The sequence below is a fragment of the Cricetulus griseus genome, chromosome 2 (genome assembly GCF_003668045.3).
Source record: "Cricetulus griseus strain 17A/GY chromosome 2, alternate assembly CriGri-PICRH-1.0, whole genome shotgun sequence".
NCBI classification, from domain to species: Eukaryota; Metazoa; Chordata; class Mammalia; order Rodentia; family Cricetidae; genus Cricetulus; species Cricetulus griseus.
In genome coordinates this window covers 398,877,788-398,896,284 of record NC_048595.1, presented here as the reverse complement: position 1 = coordinate 398,896,284, position 18,497 = coordinate 398,877,788, and the positions used below count along the sequence as shown (strand labels likewise).

Below are 18,497 nucleotides of genomic sequence, written 5' to 3'. Positions count from 1 at the left end.
TCCCATCCGACTCCTTGTGTCTTCATCAGGAGTCGAGCTACCCGCCCCACAACTCTCCGCGTGGCTCGCCCGGGCGCCTGCGCCGCCCTCTGGGAGGAGCGGATCCTCCACGGAAGCTTCTCAACCTACCAGTGGTTTTAGTTTTCTAATGTCGTCCCGCCTTCTTCCTTGCGCACTGCCTCCTCCCAGGCCGAGACTGTGAGCATGCGTACTAACGGGGTGGAGGCGGCTGGGGGCGGGGCGGTAAGGCATGCCACCCTCAGAGAACTACAGAGCCCAGGTGCCCGCGCGCCGTCCGGTCGCCGCCGCAGGCTTCGCGGCTTAATCGGCAATGCCGAGAGCGACTTCCCAAGGCGCTTTTCGATTGGTCATCTGGCCCAGAGGGCGGGGACGGGGAAAGGGATAGGCTTCCTGAGGAAGGGTTGTGATTGGCGGAGGAGGCTGCCGGCGTGTTTCTTTTGCTGCCCCAGAGGGTGGGCCTTACCTGGCCGCCCCCGCCCCAGAGCTCTGGGGTTGTTGTAAGTTTTTTTTCAGACACTGTCTCCCCAGGCACCAGTGTGAGTGCCAGGCCCCTCGGGCCTCGTGTCAAAAATCCTGCTGCTTTTGTGTGTGTGTGGTGTGTGTGTGTGTGTCTTGTCCTTCGCCTCTCTTCATTAACTGCACGCAGCCTGTAAGGGTTTGCTACTCCTTAAATAGGCCCTACTGAACCTTTCTTTAACTCTCCGGGAATCTAGGGCCCGAGAATCATTAGATGTACCTTCTGCGGTGTTTTGTAGCCTCAACTGAAAGAACACGAGAGTAATTAACGAACTAAATTACGCGCAGAGCTAAACAAGTACTTTTGGATCCCCAAAGTCTTGATACCACCAGAGTGCAGAATGTGGGGGAAATCTTGTGACCTTGGATAGAGGAAGAAAGAGACAGATACCACGAAAAACGTGATTCAAAGAGTGTTTTCAGAACGGGTCTAGGAAGAGATGTCTTGCTAAGAGGGGATGGGGGCTGGAGGTGGAGGAATCTTGGGGTGATAATCAGGGGTCATCCAGGAGCTCTGAAGTGGGAAAGGCCGCACGACTGGGTGAAACAGAAGCAGTGACAAGGGCAGGCAGACCAGCTGGCGACTTTGGTATGAGAAGGGACCAACGCCAGAGCGTTGTGTGTGCTATCTGAGGAGCTGCTCTCTCGGGGTGTAGGAAAGAGTCTGTAAGACAGGTCACCAGGGGTTCTTACAGAATCTGCATGAGGCCCAAAGTGGGACTGCCGAAGGACACCTCCAGGAAGGAGGCACAGAGCCTCGCGAGCCAGGAACAAGCCTGGAGCGCGCCGGATGGCAGCCGTGGGCTCCTTTAAGAGGCCGGCGGCTCCAGCGCAGCATCCCCCGCTCAGGGCGTGTCCGTCCCGGGGGGCCAGGGGCGGGGGCCTTGCAAGGAGCGGGAGTTCAAGTCGAGAGGGGACGGGGCTTAGAGTAGGGGGTGGGGGGCAAAAGCTGGGGCTGACACCCGTGCACCTGCGCTCCACACGAGCATCGCCGGTGACAGCGCCCCGGGTCTGGTGGAGGGCAACGGGGGGAGGAGGGAAAGAGGAGGAGGAGGCGGGAGCAGCATCCGGAGCCGAGCTGCTGCAGCGCCGCCTTTTGTGCTGCGGCCGCGGAGCCCCCGAGGTGAGAGCCTGGGCGAGTTGTGGGGGTGGGGGGCAGAAATGGGTTCGGGTCTTGGGATCCTGGTGTGGAGGGAGAGTCGGGATACAATTGTGGCATGGTGGGGGAGGAGGTGACTCGCGGATGCTGAGGCTGTGGGATGGAGGAACTGGGGACCTGGACCCGACGCCTGGAGATTGGAAGGAGCGGGGCGAAGCTGAGGGATGCGGCGGCCCAGCTTGGAGACCAAGAGCCTCCAGAGCTGTGGTGGATTACGTGAGGGTGAAGGTGGCCAGGGGAAGACTTAAAGGACAGCGGGCAAGAGCACGTCCTCTTTTCTCCTCACCCTCAAGACCCAGAGAAGGAGAAGGAAGAGTTGTGGCCCTCTCCAGGGAAGGAAAGGAAGGGCAAGGCCTAATGTTCCCACTGTCCCCCTCCCCCACACCTGCACCTATCATGCTCCACCTGGAAATTAGGCTGCACCCATTCCTGCATGCCCTGGCGAGGTTCCTCTCCCCTTCCATTTGTAATGCCGCTAATTTCCAGCTGTGCATTCTCTACCATCCAGCTGTTGCACCCTTCCCCCATTTGTATGTGGCTTTCTCTCTCTCTCCAGCCTGCTCTCCCTGGCTTCCCTAACCTATTTCCCAGGTCAGGTGTTTCAGAAAACCCCTCCCTTTTTTCACACACTCACCAAACTCCTTGGCTTACAACAACCTTGATAGCCGAGGGTGGGCTCCATAAGCAGTAGTAGGAACGGAGGGAGGAGCCTTGCAGCTCTCTATTTGCTGCCTCTTTGGCTTTCTACGGGGAGAGCATGCACATGAGGCCCCGGAGCCACAGTGGGTGCCTCACGCTAAACCTCCTCTCTCTTCCAATTCTCTGGGTTGCCTCCATGGTTCTGGGAGCTCTGGTTTCCAGCCAGAGGGTCATCCCAAGCTTACAATCGCAGCAAGGTTTTGGGAAGGAAGGAACCAACTGCTCCCTGGGCCTTGGGTCCAGAGATTGAAGTTTCCAAGTTCAAAAGCCCTTCCCCCTTTTGTGTAACATTTAAGGAGGTGAAGGTATCTGGGCCCCAAGTTAGCCCCAGCCAACTGTTGGCTTCCAGGAAGACCCCAAGGTCCATCACTCATGAAGTCCTCCATCAGTGGTGGACAGAGGTGGAAGAGGTGTGGCCCAGGATTTCCTAGGCTTCATCACGGTAGCAAAAACCCTCTCAAAGGCGGTCACTGCTCTGAGGATCTGGGGAGGAGTGGTGGTAAGGTGATAGAGGCCCCTGAATTCTAGCGCCCACTTCTGCCTCTGCTGTCCATGTCTAAGGAGTAAGAAAATTGGGGGCACAGCTTTTCTGGGAGTCCTTGAATGGGCGCAAGTAATCTATTGAAAGGATGCCAGCAGAAGACATGGTGGCCTGGGAGAGCTTACCCACTTGCCCCTAGAAAGCCTGGTCATGTGTGCATTGGGAGAGTGGCAACACAGCAGCTCCAGGACAGAGCCCCTGTGCTTCAGCTGTCTTTATTTATTCAGGGTATCAGGAATTGATCCCAGGGCCTTACACGTTCCGGGCAAGCTCTCTACCACCAAACTACATCATCAACTTTTTTTTACAAATTTTATTTTGAGACAGAGTGCCACTAAGTTGACCAGTCAGGTCTTGAACATTAAATCCTTTTGCCTTTGCTTCCTAAATAGCTGGTTGAGGTCTGTACCTGGCAGGCTGCATTTCCTTTGTATTTTTTTTTTCAGCTCTTGTTTCTCCACCTCTCTTTCTTCCTGTATCTTCAGTATTACCTCGTGTTTTGAGGAGGTAAAGGAAGTAAGAATTGAGTATGTTGGCTGGTGCACGTCTTTAATCTCAGCACAATGGAGGCAGGTGGACACAAGTAGGTCTTTGTGAATTTAAGACCAGCCTGGTGTACACAAGTTTCAGGGCAGCCAAGGCTACATATAGAATCTGTCTCAGAAAACTTGAAAAGAAAACACAACTTTGTATCTGGGGGTGTGGCTCAGTTGGTAGAGTTCCTAACATGCATGGAAGAAGCCATGAACAAAGCCTTGAGCTTGATTTCTAGCACTGGGAAAAGCTTTGGTGTGGTGACTCACTTCCCTTACCTTACACTGGGGTAGTAAAGGCAGGAGTAGCAAGTTTAAGGCCAGTCTGGGTGACATAAGAAAAATTCTTCTTTGTACTTTGTGTGAAACATCCTGACTGCTGTTTATAGAGAGCATCCTGTGTGCCAGGTACTGGGCGAAGAACTTCTGGTTACCTCAGTAATTCATATAACACCATTAAGTTATACTGTTATCATCTTAGCGTTAGGTATAAAGACACTGAAATGAGTTAGTTATTCAAGACTGGTTAGCCAGTCTTGGTAGCTCATTTCAGGAATCAATGAGCTACATAATCAATAATGCAAGTAAGATGTAGAGTTTGAGGTCTAGCACAGCAAGAAAGCAAACACCTTTAATCCTAGGACTCAGGATGCAGAGGCTGGCAGATCTCTAAGTTTAAGAATAGCGTGGTTTCCAGGCTTTGGTGGCTCACGCCTTTAATCCCAGCACTCGGGAGAAAGAGGCAGGCTCATCTCTGTGAGTTCCAGGCCAGCCTGGTCTCCAAAGCAAGTGCCAGGACAGGCTCCAAAGCTACACAGAGAAACCCTGTCTCGAAAAACCAAAAAAAAAAAAAAAAAAAAAAAAGAATAGCCTGGTCTACACAGCGAATTCCAGACTAGCCAGGGCTACATAGTGAGAGCCTGTCTCTCTCAACACAAACAAACAGAAAAAGGAGTCATCATGTGACTGGAGCCAGGCCTGTGCTCTTACCCACACAGCTTGTAAACTGACATAGGTGCCACTGCCCCTTAAATGCAAAAACAGCTTTGTTAGCAGATCTCATACTGCACGGCACCCAGCCTGTCAAAAGCAGGAATGGGCGTCCCAACAGGACCTCTGTTGGTCTTGAGGCCTGTGGCTCCCCCGTGCCTAGGCCAGGGACAGGAATGGATGGGTTTACACAAGTTTCATTTCTTTTTTGCAATTAAAAAAATCATGTAAAAATAAAAACATCACATTTTGTATTAAAGGAAACTCAAAATTATTACTGAAGTAATATAGATAAGCCAAGGGAGAGAATTGATAACCTATGTGCGCTGATGCATGCCTGTAATCACAGCACTTGGGAGAAACAGGAGTTCAGGTCCAGCTTGGGCTACATGAGACCTTGTCTTATTTAAAGAAGAAAAAAGTTGAAATATCCATAATTTCACTGTCACCTTTTTTAAGACAGGGTCTCACTGTGTAGCTTAGGTTGACCTTAGCCTCTGTGTTAATGGCAGGTTTCAACTCACATGGTTCAATTCAGATATTTTAACCTGCAAATTCTGCTTTGGTGCTATTAATTACATCCAGCTACTTTCAGGCCTGGCTTACCATAGGGGAGACCCTGTGATCCAGGCCATGCTGCACCTGTTCTCTGCTTCTGTGATCTTCCTGAGCAAGGCTGATCAGAAGAGAGGTTCAGTTATGTCACTACTTAAGTAAGCAGACCCCTGAGGGAGCCAGCTAGGGGATGCGGATGAGGTGCAGGGTCCAGCCTTCCCTGAAGTATGCAGAGGCAAGACAGCAAAACTGGGGCCTTCAGTATGTCCACTGTCATATGACCACTGAAACCTGAAATTATCATTGCCCTGGATATCAGAAAGTCCGAGACCAAGTCTTTTTTTTTTTTCCGGGAGGAGAGCTGGCCTCTAGGTAGGTGGAAAGACAGCAGAGCCAGGATAGTGGCAGACATGGTTCACTATACCCCTACCTTCTTTTCCTAACCCTCCTCGACCACGTAGAAGTCTGTGAGACTCAACCTTCAAGGCCTAGCGCAAGGCTGCTGCCATGGCTCTTTCCCTCTAAACCCACAGCTGGCTCTTTGTCCCTAAGCAGCACTAAGCCCCTGCCCCTTCACTCCTTTTCAAGGACCCTAAGAGAGTGGGAGTCCTTTCCATCTTGAAAGAACTCTGGGGTAAGGGTTGTGGGTCCTGCCAAAAGGATAAGTCAAGTGTAGGCAGGCCAGAGGCAGAGCTGCATTCCATCAGAAACATCCATCCTTCAAGGGTCTCAAAGCCTTCAAGGTAGAGGACCAAGATTCCCAAGTCATGGTCCCTTTCTGCTCTGCAGCTCCTCTCTTCGAAGGTGGAACCTCTCAACCTGAGAGGAAAATGAGGTCCAGGTAGGAAGAGAGAGAGAGAATTCAAGGCATAGACAGATGGCCACACCTCTGAACAGAGAACCTCCAGGACTGACCACCAGACAAGCCATTGGGTTCTGTTGTTAAGAGCAGGAGGGAGCTAGAGAGAACTCAATAAAGTTCACCTGCCGCCTTGCAGTCTCCTCAGGCCTAAGAGGAATGAGTAGTAGGTGAAGGGGCTCTGAATGAACTGGTTGCCTCCAGAGCCTCTCACAGGATAGATAAAGTCAGAGACTATTCTGTTCCCTCAGTCGGACACATGCACAGGCCACATTTGGTCCTGAGGTTTAGAGTGACTGACAGAAATCCCTCTTCTATGCGCCCCCCCCCGGGGGGCGCTGCATAATTGATGGCCAGGGAAACCGGTCCCTCCCCCAGGGTGACTGACTGTCTGGGCCTGGGGCTTCTAGTCTGCCACCCACAAATCTCCGGCGCCAAGACCCAGCTGGGGGAGCAGTGAGACACAGCTGGTGGGTCAGGAATAAAGGAAGCAGAAAGGGGGGCATTTGCTGGGAAGGAGGAATCTCCAGTTTACCATGGCTCCCTGGGGCCTTCAAATCTCCCTATCTTTTTTCAGGTCAATCTAGAAGAGCTGTCATTAGCCTGAGGGGAGGTAGGGTACCCGATCGTGGGTCTCATCTCCTGCTGCTTCAGCTATTCCCACTGCCCTAAAAGGCCTGCAGGTGGAATGGCTTCTTGGCTCTCCCCAGCTGCTGGCCCTGGATACCGCCGGGTCCTCTGGGGCTGCCTGTGTGATCTGAGGGAGGCAGACTGCAAACGGATTCTGAGGATGTCATCCTCTATATGACTATAGCCCAGATGATGCCAAAACCATTTTAAAAACCTGACGGTTGTGGGGTTTGATAGCTAAACTCAGCTTCTAAATAGGGAACAAACTAGGAAAGGGAAAGGCTATCCGTGTTTTTCATCCCCTTTTCGTCTCCATCTACACAGGGTTCTCTTTTTCAAAACCAGCTTTTCAGGCCGTCCTCCACTTTTAACACTGTTCGCCAGTCTCGCACCCAGTTCCTTTGCTGCTCCTTTCTTGTCTCCCATAACTTCTGTGTGGTACTGACCCCCCAAGCCACCCTACGAGTCCTCGGCTTGCCATTCACTTTTCCTCCACCAGATGCCCAGTCCAAGTATCTGCGCATGCGGGGGGTCGAAGGACGACGGGCTTCAGGGGGCGCACCTGCCTCCGAGCCGCCAATATTGCCTCGGCTCTTGAGCCGGCTCAGGTCAGGGGCGGGCTTCGGCGGGGCCCCGCCCCTGCCTCGCGTTCACGTGACCCTAGGCTAATCTTGTCCCGGTGACTTCACGGGCCCAGTCGTCATGGTTACGCCGCAGCGCCCAGCCCTTCCCCCAGCCGGCTGTGCTCGCTTCTCCCCTCCTGGACCCCTCCTACCGCCGCGCCCCCAGCCCCGCGCCACGTGACTGTCGGGAAGGCGGTCGGCCGGGGAGGGGGAGCGGTGGCCGTAACCCCTTGCGCTCCGCTCCCCTGCGCTGCGCTGCGGTGGAGCGGTCACGGGGCCCCGCGGTCCAGCAGGTGGGACGAGAGCATGCGAGAGCCCCAGCCTTGGGGCCGCGGTGAGAGAGGCGGAGACCTCGGGGTCGTTTGCAGGAAATTCTCCTGTGTGTCGGCAGGCTGGTGTGTGTTTGTAATTTACGTTATCGTAGACACCCTCGCTCTCGAAGCCGAAAATTTCGTGGGATATATTGGCAGTTCAGAGACTGTGGTTGCTGATTTCCTGACCTCGGTTTCCTCTAGACCATAAGAGGACCAGTAATGCCTTATTTGCCAGGCTGTTCCGAGGATTCGGGGAACTGAGAGAGGACACGGGGCATGTGCGGTCCTGGGTGGGTCGAGCCACGAAGTAGGGAGCTCAGGGCCTTGCTCACTCAGAAGGGCATTAGCCAGATAGGGTTGGGACTGCACGGAAGACTTACCGGTGAAACTGAGACTTGGAAGACAAGAAGGGATAAACAGCGCACCTGGTGGGTAACCTTGATGGCCGTGGCACCACCAACAGGTTAATACTTCTGTGTCTGTGCTTTAGTAGGGCTAATAATGCCAACTGTATTTGTATAATTTTTAGTTTCTTAATTTTATATCTTTTATGTGTGTGAGAGAGCCTGCATGAGCTTATGGCACCTCGCGTGTGCAGGGCCTTGGATCCCCTGGAACTGGAGTTACAGGGGGTTGTGAGCCACCATGTGGATGCTGGGAACGGAACTCCAATCATCTGCCAGAACAGTAAGCATTCTTAATCCCAGCCATCTCTCCAGCCCCTTGGCATCTATTGATTATCATAATGATGGTTTTATTATGACATTTTACTATTTGTATATAATGTACTTGATCACCCATATTCCCCATAACCCTGGTACCATTTTCCTCCACATCCTATTTATCTCCTTCCCAAGCAATACGCCTTTGTCACTTTGTGTGTGTGTGTGTGTGTGTGTGTGTGTGTGTGTGTGTGTGTGTGTGTGTGTGTGTGTGTGTGACCCAGAGTTTAATTAGGTTTGCTAATAGGAGCCTAAATTCTGGTTAATTTACAATATCGTGGGCAGGTTACCAATGGCTATACCATCAAAGGTCTTTCCTCTCCCCAGCAACCATTAGCTGCATTTATAGTGTCAGTAATAGAGGGCCACAGGGAGAGAGAGTGTTTTGGTGTTGAGAGCTCTCCATACCCCAGGACTGCATATTGACATACCCAATATTGTGCAGGACTTATGCTAGTAATCACCATATCCCTATAGTGTATGGGATTTTTGTTTGCTTGTTATTTCTCTGTGTAATATCGTTGGCTGTCCTGGAACTCACTTTCCTGGAACTCACTCTGTAGACCAGGCTGGCCTCAAACTCACAGATACCAGCCTGCCTCTTCCTCTGGAGTGCTGGCATTAAAGAAGTATGCCACCATGCCTACCTGTTTATTTTAAAACAAAGTTTCACTCTGTAGCCCAGGCTGGCCCAAAACTTACTATGAAGCTAGAGATGACCTTGAACTTATGATCCTCTCATTGTGCCTTCACGCCCAGTTTATGTGCTATTGGAGACTGAACTCAGGGCTTCTTCCTTGCTATACAAACATTCTACCAGCTGAGCGACATTCCCCAGAACTCCTTCCTTATAGTGTCACACTGTGTTGAGGGTTAATTGCAGCAATACATTTATACTAAAGGCTGACATACATAGTAACTTTTGGAAAAGTTCACATTGTCTTTGAACACCGTAATTCAGAATCCTGATATAGCTTAGTACCCAAGCTAACAACATAAGGGAACCCCTAGGGGATCTGAAGCACGGACAGGGCTGATGAGTTTTATGTTTTGAATCTTTCAGAAGCTGGATGGAAAATTGACAGAGAACTTAAGAGGCATTTGTCCTAGGCCAGGTTGTGACAGCTAATGAGGTTTCAACTAAAGCAGTAACAGGACTAGAGAAAACAGAATGACAATATGTAATATTTAATCTTTAGTTCTTTTTAGATTTATTGAACTTCATGTGTATGAATATTTTGCCTGCATTCATGTATGTGCACTGTATGGGTGCCTGTTGGATCCCCTGTAACTGTGGTTACAGATGGTTGTGAGCCACCATGTGGGTACAACTTTTTGTTTTTCAAGACAGGGTTTCTCTGTGTAACAGTCTTGGCTGTCCTGGAACTCTTTGTAGACTAGGCTGGCCTCAAACTCAAGAGATCCACCTGCCCCTGCCTCCTGAGTGCTGGGGTTTTTAAAGGCATGCACCACCACTGCCTGGCCCAACTAGAAACTTTTAGCCACTGAGCCCAGCCCAGTAGGTAGAATTTTTAAGTGTGCTAGTCACAGGATAAACAGAGGTGCTTGTTACCTATGCAGATCCCGAGCCTACCCAGTGAGTTTTTAAGAAAAAGGACTGTAAATGGTGTTAGGCCATCTGAGATTGTTTCCAAATGCCCGTTACTTCTGCATTAGCTCTGAGCATACATAGCCCTCCACAGCATCCCCCTACACACTACATTCCCTGAAGACTTCAGAGACTGAAGAACTTGTCTCAGGAGCCATGAGAGGGATCTCGATCAGGAAACCCCATTTCTCATCCTTTGTTACCCAACAAAATGTGGGGCTGGGAGAACAATATGACTCTTGGTGTCAAGTTCAAAGTCTGAAAAGTTGGGAGAGTTTGCTGTGCCTGAATGCTAGCTAGTTCTGCTCTTTATATAACTGGAGAAGTTGGGACTCAGCTATAAATTGCCTGAATCAAATGTAAAATTTAGAGTTTGTTGCTATTGTTTCTATAGTGCCAGCTAGGGCCTAGACCCAGGACCTGTGCCTGTTTGTATGGCATTTTTGGTTTATTTCTGTTTCAATGAGGTAGGGTGGCTTCAAGTTCAGCATACTCTTGCCTCTGCCTCTCAAGTGCTGGGATATGGGGTCTACACCACTAGGCCCAGCTGAATTTGTGGTGGTTATTATTTTTGGAGACAGAATCTTATGTAGCTCGGGCTGGCCTCAGATTCATTGCTTAACCAAGGGATGACGTTGAATGGCTGATCTCTTGCCTCTGCCCACCAAGTGCTGGAGTTACAGGCCTGTGTACCATGCCAGTACCTTTGCTTTTTTGGCAAGTACTCTACCAAACTCAGCCACATCCTCAATCCATTTATTGTTTTTTTTTCCAGACAAGGCTTCTCTTTTTTTTTTTTTTGAGACAGGGTTTTTCTGTGGCTTTGGAGACTGTCCTGGAACTAGCTCTTGTAGACCAGGCTGGCCTTGAACTCACAGAGATCCACCTGTCTCTGCCTCCCGAGTGCTGGGACTAAGGGCGTGCGCCACCAACGCCTGGCCAAGGCTTCTCAATGTAGCCCTGGCTGTCCCAGAAGTCTCTCTGTAGACCAGGCTGACCTCAAACTCAGAGATCTGCCTGCCTCTGCCTCCCCAGTGCTGGAATTAAAGGTGTGCACCACCACCTGGTCTAGACTTATTGTAATGGTGCTATTTAAATATCACACGGCTATGAACTGGAACATATTTCTATTGCCTAGAAAGCTGGATCTTGGTTTGGGGAGCTGGGGAATAGAATGATAAGGAAATGAAAAAGGAGAGCCCTCTTTTGACCTCCAGAAAGCAGCTGATGAAGGTAGGCCTTGAGAGAATGAAGCTGAAGGCCATAGCCTCACACCAGCCCCATAAATAATCCCCCGCCCTTTGCCAGCTGTGATGAGGGGATAGCACAGTTCTGTGGTTATGGTTCTGAACATGATCACATCTCATGGAGAGAACTGAGTGGAAAGCACAGAGAAGAGAGAAGGGCCCAGATGTAAGTCCTGAATTGAGTGTTCCTGAGAAGGTTTCAGTGACTGTTGACTAGGGAAGCTCAGGAACATCTGGAGTGTACAATCCTACTAGTACCATATACAATTCAACATGTGTGTTTAGTTGTATTGCCACTGTGTGCCTGAGCCTGAGACCCAGGTAAAAGTGTCTGAAACCCAGACTGGATTTACTGGTGCACACCTTTAATCTAAGCACTGGGGAGATAAAGGCCAGCGGATCTCTGTAAATGTAAGTTCAAGGCAAGGTTAGTCTACATAGAGTTCCAGGACAGACACATTCTGAGACATTGTAAACAAAAGAAAAAAAAAAAAGTGACTCCTATGACATCTGTAACAGAACTTCAGCTGACAAACAAGAATGGTGCTACAGGGTTAGTAACACTTACATAGCAAGAGGAGATATTGCAGCTGCTTTCTTTGTTGGTTTCACTATATATGCCATGTGGTTCAGATACACCAGGCCCTGCCTCCCAAGTGCTAGTATCAATTTTCTAAAAGATTTATTGTGTATTGGTTTTTACCTGCATGTATGTGAGTGCATCATGTATATACAGTGAATGACTGGGAAGGCCAGAAGAATGTTTTAGATCTCCTAGAACTGGAATTTCAGATGTTGTGGGCCATAAAGTAGGTTCTAAGAACCAAAGCCAGGTTCTCTGCAAAACCAGCTCTTAAGTGCTGAGCCATCTCTCCAGCCCTTACTTTTGGTTTTGGTTTTGCACTCAAGTATATTAGTTAAATGGTGTATAATGAAACCTTGTTCCCACCACCACCTTTTCTTTTGCAGCGTGAGTTGGGTCCAGTACCATATACATGCTGAGTTTTATATTCTATTACTCTAGCCTTTGTACTTGAGTTTGATACAAAAACAAAACAAAAAACAACTTTTTTGGGCATCTGAATGTGTCATAGTGCACAGGTGGAAGCCAGGTCAACTTTTGGGAGTTGTCTCCTTCCATTGAGGGATTCAGGTCTCCAGGCTTGCACAGCAAATACTTTTTACCCACTGAGCCATTTCTTTAATCAGCACCTGAGTGGGTTTGCTATTTCTCTTTGCTTGGTAACAATACTGAAGTATATTACTGCATACCAGAGTACTGCTAGCATCACGAGTAGATACCAAGAGGAAGCTCAATTGAATTAGGTTTCCCATAGGCTACTGAGAGTGACACTCAGGCCAACTCTAGCTAGGTACTGTAAGCTCTTTGCAGTAATTGCAGCTGACGGCCCCTCCCTCAATTCCTCACAGGGCCCGCTGCGCAGCACTCCTGGCTCCAGAGGCCATGGCTTGCCTCCATGAGACCCGAACACCCTCTCCTTCCTTTGGGGGTTTTGTGTCTACTCTAAGTGAGGCTTCCATGCGCAAGCTGGATCCAGACACTTCAGACTGCACCCCTGAGAAGGACCTGACACCTACCCAATGTGTGCTTCGAGATGTTGTGCCTCTGGGTGGTCAGGGTGGGGGAGGGCCCAGCCCCTCCCCAGGTGGAGAGCCTCCCCCAGAGCCTTTTGCCAATAGTGTGCTCCAGCTACACGAGCAGGATACAGGTGGGCCAGGGGGAGCCACTGGGTCACCTGAGAGCCGAGCATCCAGAGTTCGAGCTGATGAGGTACGGCTGCAGTGCCAGAGTGGCAGTGGCTTCCTTGAAGGTCTCTTTGGCTGCCTGCGCCCTGTCTGGACAATGATTGGCAAAGCCTACTCCACAGAGCACAAGCAACAGCAGGAAGGTAGGCCAGATTCCCTTCGACAGTCCCACCAAACTTACCATCCACCCTTTCCTTCTCCACTACCCACCTATTCAGGTTTTTCCCTTTACATCTTTTCTAGTGCTGGGATTAAACAAACACTGCATGCTATACGAGTGCTTTACTGCACAGCTGAATCCTCAGCTCTTCATTATTTTCTCCCACTGTGTGGAGAAACTGAACCCAGAATTTAGGTTTTACACATGCTACCCAAGTGCTCTACAAATTAGCCACACCCCTAGATCCACCCAGCTAGCAACAAAGACCACCCCAATTATTTCCTTCACTAGTCTTTTCCGCCGACCTTGCCTCATCACTGACACATTCACCCAACCCTTGAGTGTCTCACAGGGCCTTCAGTGCTGATCTTTCTGAGCCTGTGGCACTATGCCTCCTACCCACAGACCTTTGGGAAGTCCCCTTTGAGGAAATCCTGGACCTGCAGTGGGTAGGCTCAGGGGCTCAGGGTGCTGTTTTCCTGGGACGCTTCCATGGGGAGGAAGTGGCTGTGAAGAAGGTTCGAGACCTCAAGGAGACCGACATCAAGCATCTTCGAAAGCTGAAGCACCCCAACATCATCACTTTCAAGTGAGGTCCAGGGCAGGGCTGGGAACACCATGCTAAGCCCCAGAACTGCACTCACCTGGGAATGTATCTCCCATTCTTTCTCAAAGGAGACCCCAAATGGTCTGGGTGGGAATGTAGGCCCCAGCTACATAAGGCAGACATTGAACTTTACCCGTCTGGCCCCCAGGGGTGTTTGCACACAGGCTCCCTGCTACTGCATCCTTATGGAATTCTGCGCTCAAGGCCAGCTATATGAGGTGCTCAGAGCTGGCCGCCCTGTCACACCTTCCTTGCTGGTTGACTGGTCTATGGGCATCGCTGGTGGCATGAATTACCTGCACCTGCACAAGATCATCCACAGAGACCTTAAATCCCCCAAGTGAGTAAGCAAGCAAGCTGATGTGCATGTAGGTGACCCACTCGTGGCTGAGTGAGCATATCCCTGAATTTTAGGTTCTGCCTTTAGTCCATCATGAAACTTCTGTCAAGCAACAGTCCTTTGGAGGACTGTGGTGAGCCTCTCAAGGTTAGGTGTCCCAAACAATATCATAAAAACAATGACAGCCACTAAATGGGTTGTGGAGGGATATGGATCCTGACTGACTATACTTTTTACCAGCATGCTAATCACATACGATGATGTGGTGAAGATCTCAGATTTTGGCACTTCCAAGGAGTTGAGTGACAAGAGCACCAAGATGTCCTTTGCAGGGACAGTGGCCTGGATGGCCCCTGAGGTGATACGCAATGAGCCTGTGTCTGAGAAGGTCGACATCTGGTAAGCACCAGGGTGGTACTTCCAGGACTCCAGTAACCAGAACCTCTGGAAGGAATCCTCCCAAATGATTTCCTCTCTTGTCCTCAGGTCCTTTGGGGTGGTGCTATGGGAACTACTGACTGGCGAGATTCCCTACAAAGACGTAGACTCCTCAGCCATCATCTGGGGTGTAGGAAGCAACAGTCTCCACCTGCCTGTGCCCTCCAGCTGCCCAGATGGCTTTAAAATTCTCCTTCGCCAGTGCTGGTAAGGATGGCCAGGCTGGCATATTGGTCTGACAGGGGGTGGAGATTGAGGGAAAGCTAGCACCTAGAACCCAGAATCCATTGCCAGCCAAAGCTACCTACCTAATCTCTCAAAGGTCCAGGACCCAGGATGTGTATCAGGGAACTACAACTGGGAACAGGATCTACTGACCAGCAGGAAACAGATTCAGACTTGCATCATGGTGTCCTCTTTGAACCTGTTTCTCAGCTGATAAAGTATGAGCATTATTGTGCCAGGTTGCTGTGAAGTAGAAAGGCATCACTGAGCACGACTGGCACACCACCAAGGACAGTGAGGAAGACTGAACTGTCACTGTCATTCCCAAAGTGTTCCCTTTGATGGAGTCATTTAAGACTTGTTTTTGTGTTTACCTGGCTGGTCTGGATGTTGCTATGTAGACTGGGGTTAAAGATTATGCCACCGTACCCTGCCATCAAAAGGTTTTATTATTTGGGCATACAGAAAATATTAGGTCAAATAGGTTTCCTTGGGAAGTATATTTTGACCTAAACAGATGTTATGATTCACTCGAAAGAGAGCTCTAGCTCTAATTCCTCCCAACCCCTGAAATTTTACCCACTCCATTCCTTATAGGAACAGCAAACCACGAAACCGCCCATCATTCCGACAGATATTACTACACCTGGATATCGCCTCAGCGGATGTGCTCTCCACACCCCAGGAGACTTACTTTAAGTCCCAGGTGTGCTGTGGGTGGAAAAACAATGGATCCCTGACCTTACAGACATGGCAGAGCCCTTGATAAGGCCAGAAAATGTGACGGAATGGATGAGTTCTCTTAGAAGTGTCCCCATTCCCTCTTACTACAACCGTGGTGGTACAGGCAACCTTCCAAGAGACATGGTTCTCACGTGCTCACCCCATGTCTCTCCATTCCTAGGCAGAGTGGCGGGAAGAAGTCAAACTGCACTTTGAAAAGATTAAGTCAGAAGGAACATGTCTGCACCGCCTAGAAGAGGAGCTGGTGATGCGAAGAAGGGAGGAGCTCAGGTGTGTGCCTACTTAGGAAAGACAATCTATAAACAGCAGGAACTGGGTCCATTGCGGCAGCAGGTAAACCCAGTTCACAGTGCAAAAATCATCTGCCTTTTCAGGCATGCCCTGGACATCAGGGAGCACTATGAGCGGAAGCTGGAGAGAGCCAACAACCTGTACATGGAACTGAACGCCCTCATGTTGCAACTAGAGCTCAAAGAGAGGGAGCTGCTCAGGTAACTGAGCCCCTTAACATACTCCATCACTGATTTTCATTAAGCTGCCCAACTTGGGAAACCTAACAAGGTGTCTGGATTTTCAGGAGAGAGCAGGCTTTAGAAAGGAGGTGTCCAGGTCTCCTAAAGTCACACCCTTCCCGAGGCCTCCTACATGGAAACACGATGGAGAAGCTTATCAAGAAAAGGAATGTGCCACAGAAACTGTCACCCCACAGCAAAAGGTGAGACTCAGAGAGACCTGAGGCTCACATATGCCTGAGGGATGCTGGCAAGGCAATGTGTATCTTTACTGGGGGACCATTTATTATTTGTTGATCTCAACCTTGTACTTTCCCTCCCCTACCAGGCCAGATATTCTCAAGACAGAGTCTTTGCTACCTAAACTAGATGCAGCACTAAGTGGGGTGGGGCTTCCTGGGTGTCCTAAGGGACCACCCTCACCAGGAAGGAGTCGCCGTGGCAAGACCCGTCACCGAAAGGCCAGTGCCAAGGGCAGCTGTGGAGACCTGCCTGGGCTTCGAGCAACATTGCCGCCCCACGAACCTGGAGGACTAGGAGGCCCAGGGGGCCTAGGAGTGGGTCCTTCAGCTTGGGATGCCTGCCCCCCTGCTCTCCGTGGACTCCACCATGACCTTCTACTGCGAAAGATGTCATCATCATCCCCAGATCTTCTATCAGCAGCACTGGGAGCCCGAGGCCGAGGAGCCACAGGGGGAGCTCGGGATCCTGGCTCACCTCCTCCACCCCAGGGCGATACTCCTCCAAGTGAGGGATCAGCTCCTGGTTCCACCAGCCCAGACTCACCTGGGGGGGCCAAAGGGGAACCACCTCCACCAGTAGGACCTGGTGAAGGTGTGGGGCTGCTGGGAACTGGAAGGGAAGGGACTGCAGGACGGGGAGGAAGCCGGGCTGGGTCCCAGCACTTGACCCCAGCTGCACTGCTGTACAGGGCTGCTGTGACTCGAAGTCAGGTAAAGTATGGGGAGGTTCCTCTCTCCTTCGCCCCTTTCCTTAATCTCCCTAGCAGTCCACCCCACTATGTACCCTTCCCCAATTCTTAATGACTTGCCATTTTTGACTGGCTTACACACACACATACACACACAACCATCTCTACTGTAGAAACGTGGTATCTCATCTGAAGAGGAAGAAGGAGAGGTGGACAGTGAAGTAGAGCTGCCCCCAAGTCAGAGGTGAGTGCTGGTTTGATGGCATCTTTTGCTTTGGGAACTGTAAAAACCACATAAACTGTAACCTTGCCTCAATGTTTAGGTGGCCTCAGGGCCCGAACATGCGACAGTCACTATCTACCTTCAGCTCAGAGAACCCATCGGATGTGGAGGAAGGTACAGCTAGTGAGCCTTCTCCCAGCGGTACACCAGAAGTTGGCAGTACCAACACTGATGAACGGCCAGATGAAAGGTCTGATGACATGTGCTCCCAGGGATCAGAAATCCCACTGGACCCCCCTGCTTCAGAGGTGGTCCCTGACCCTGAAACCAGCTCCTTGCCCATTCAACACCAGGACCTACTCAGAGGTGAGCAGGTGAGTTAAGCAAAACCACCAGACACTGACTATGAACTGGGAGCAGAAACCCAGTCATTTGAAAACCTTTAAGGAAGACAAACAGGCTAGCAAGAGATATTTAGTATCCAGTCTTCAAACTACTTCAAATATCAATGTAAATAGATTTAGAGACCACAAGAGCATGGAGTGTTGTGTCCAGTGTTTAACTTGTTTGGCAGCCATAAACTGCCATCAGCAAAGTATCCCAAAAGGAGTCTGTCATGACCTGAAGAGTAAGATAAAAACCCTCCAGTGTTAAGTTAAAAGCACCCCACTGAGAGATGCTGGGCTCCCCACCTCACTGCACTTCTACTCTTCCTCGCAGGGCCCCAATCCTGAGGACTCAGACTGTGACAGCACTGAATTGGACAACTCCAACAGCATTGATGCCCTGCGGCCCCCAGCCTCCCTTCCTCCATGAAAGACACTCTTATTCCTTGTACATAGAGAAATATTTATATAAATAATATATATGCGCCACATAATCAACAGATAGATGGGGCTTTCTTAAGCCTTAAAGTCAGGCTTCAGAATGAAGGACCCCCCCCTGACCAATTACCAAGTTCTAGGGACCCTGGCAGCTGTGGAAATGAATGATTCCAAGTAACACCCTAGAGCTACGAGGAAAGGAAACTGGTCCCTCCTTGCTTCACCCCATTCCTTATGTTCAGCAGGCAACTAGGCAATAGAAAAGCCAGGCTTGTCTCTACACTGTCTAACCCTAAACACTGGGGGACAGGAGAGGATCCACTTAAGACTGCACTTTTATTTTCCGTTTACTGTTTACACATTTTGCACTTGGGAGGAGGGAAACTAAGGCTGGGTCCTCCCCTCTGAGGTCTCTCAGGTGGCAATGTAACCCATTTCTTTGTCCCTCTGTTTCTCTGCCCAAGCCCTGGCTTGGGGCCCAGAGGCAAGTTAGAAGACTGATAGCATGTGATGGCTCAGGCTGAAGAGCTAGAAAACTGGGGTGCTGTGTTTAAGTCCCTACTGTTACCCTGGTGCCTGGTAGGGCGGGGACTATCATATTGTAACCCCTGTGAAAAACCCTGAAATATAACCACTCCATGCAGGCCCATCTGTCGAGGGTTTTCTTGATGAATGGATGGAGTGGAGCACATGGAGTGAAGAGTTTGC

The 18,497-nt window shown here is 50.3% G+C and overlaps 1 protein-coding gene across 7 annotated transcripts; it reads left to right on the top strand.

Moving 5' to 3' along the window:
- The first annotated feature begins 1 nt into the window (after nucleotide 1).
- On the top strand, nucleotides 2–18,438 carry Map3k12 (mitogen-activated protein kinase kinase kinase 12). Of its 7 annotated transcripts, none has more exons than XM_035440901.1 (14): nucleotides 2–198; nucleotides 12,450–12,928; nucleotides 13,351–13,534; nucleotides 13,701–13,892; nucleotides 14,133–14,291; nucleotides 14,379–14,537; nucleotides 15,153–15,261; nucleotides 15,460–15,569; nucleotides 15,674–15,790; nucleotides 15,877–16,014; nucleotides 16,140–16,764; nucleotides 16,916–16,986; nucleotides 17,066–17,339; nucleotides 17,686–18,438. In XM_035440901.1, exons 1-14 carry the CDS (start codon nucleotides 149–151, stop codon nucleotides 17,779–17,781), a joined length of 2,763 nt encoding a protein of 920 aa, XP_035296792.1. In that variant the 5' UTR covers nucleotides 2–148; the 3' UTR covers nucleotides 17,782–18,438. The 7 variants fall into 7 exon arrangements, with proteins under 7 accessions (XP_035296792.1, XP_035296793.1, XP_027252511.1 ...); XM_035440902.1 differs by having other exon boundaries at nucleotides 15,650–15,790; nucleotides 17,066–17,331; XM_027396710.2 differs by having other exon boundaries at nucleotides 15,650–15,790.
- Nucleotides 18,439–18,497: the final 59 nt, after the last annotated feature.

What these genes read in the sequence shown, in the direction of transcription:
- Map3k12 (XM_027396704.2), top strand. Translation starts at nt 7,717, where the DNA reads ATGTGCGGTCCTGGGTGGGTCGAGCCACGAAGTAGGGAGCTCAGGGCC. An exon ending in AGAGACCTTAAATCCCCCAA is followed by an intron (nt 13,893 to 14,132) that starts GTGAGTAAGCAA and finishes ACTTTTTACCAG; the next exon opens with CATGCTAATCACATACGATG. An exon ending in ATTCTCCTTCGCCAGTGCTG is followed by an intron (nt 14,538 to 15,152) that starts GTAAGGATGGCC and finishes CATTCCTTATAG; the next exon opens with GAACAGCAAACCACGAAACC.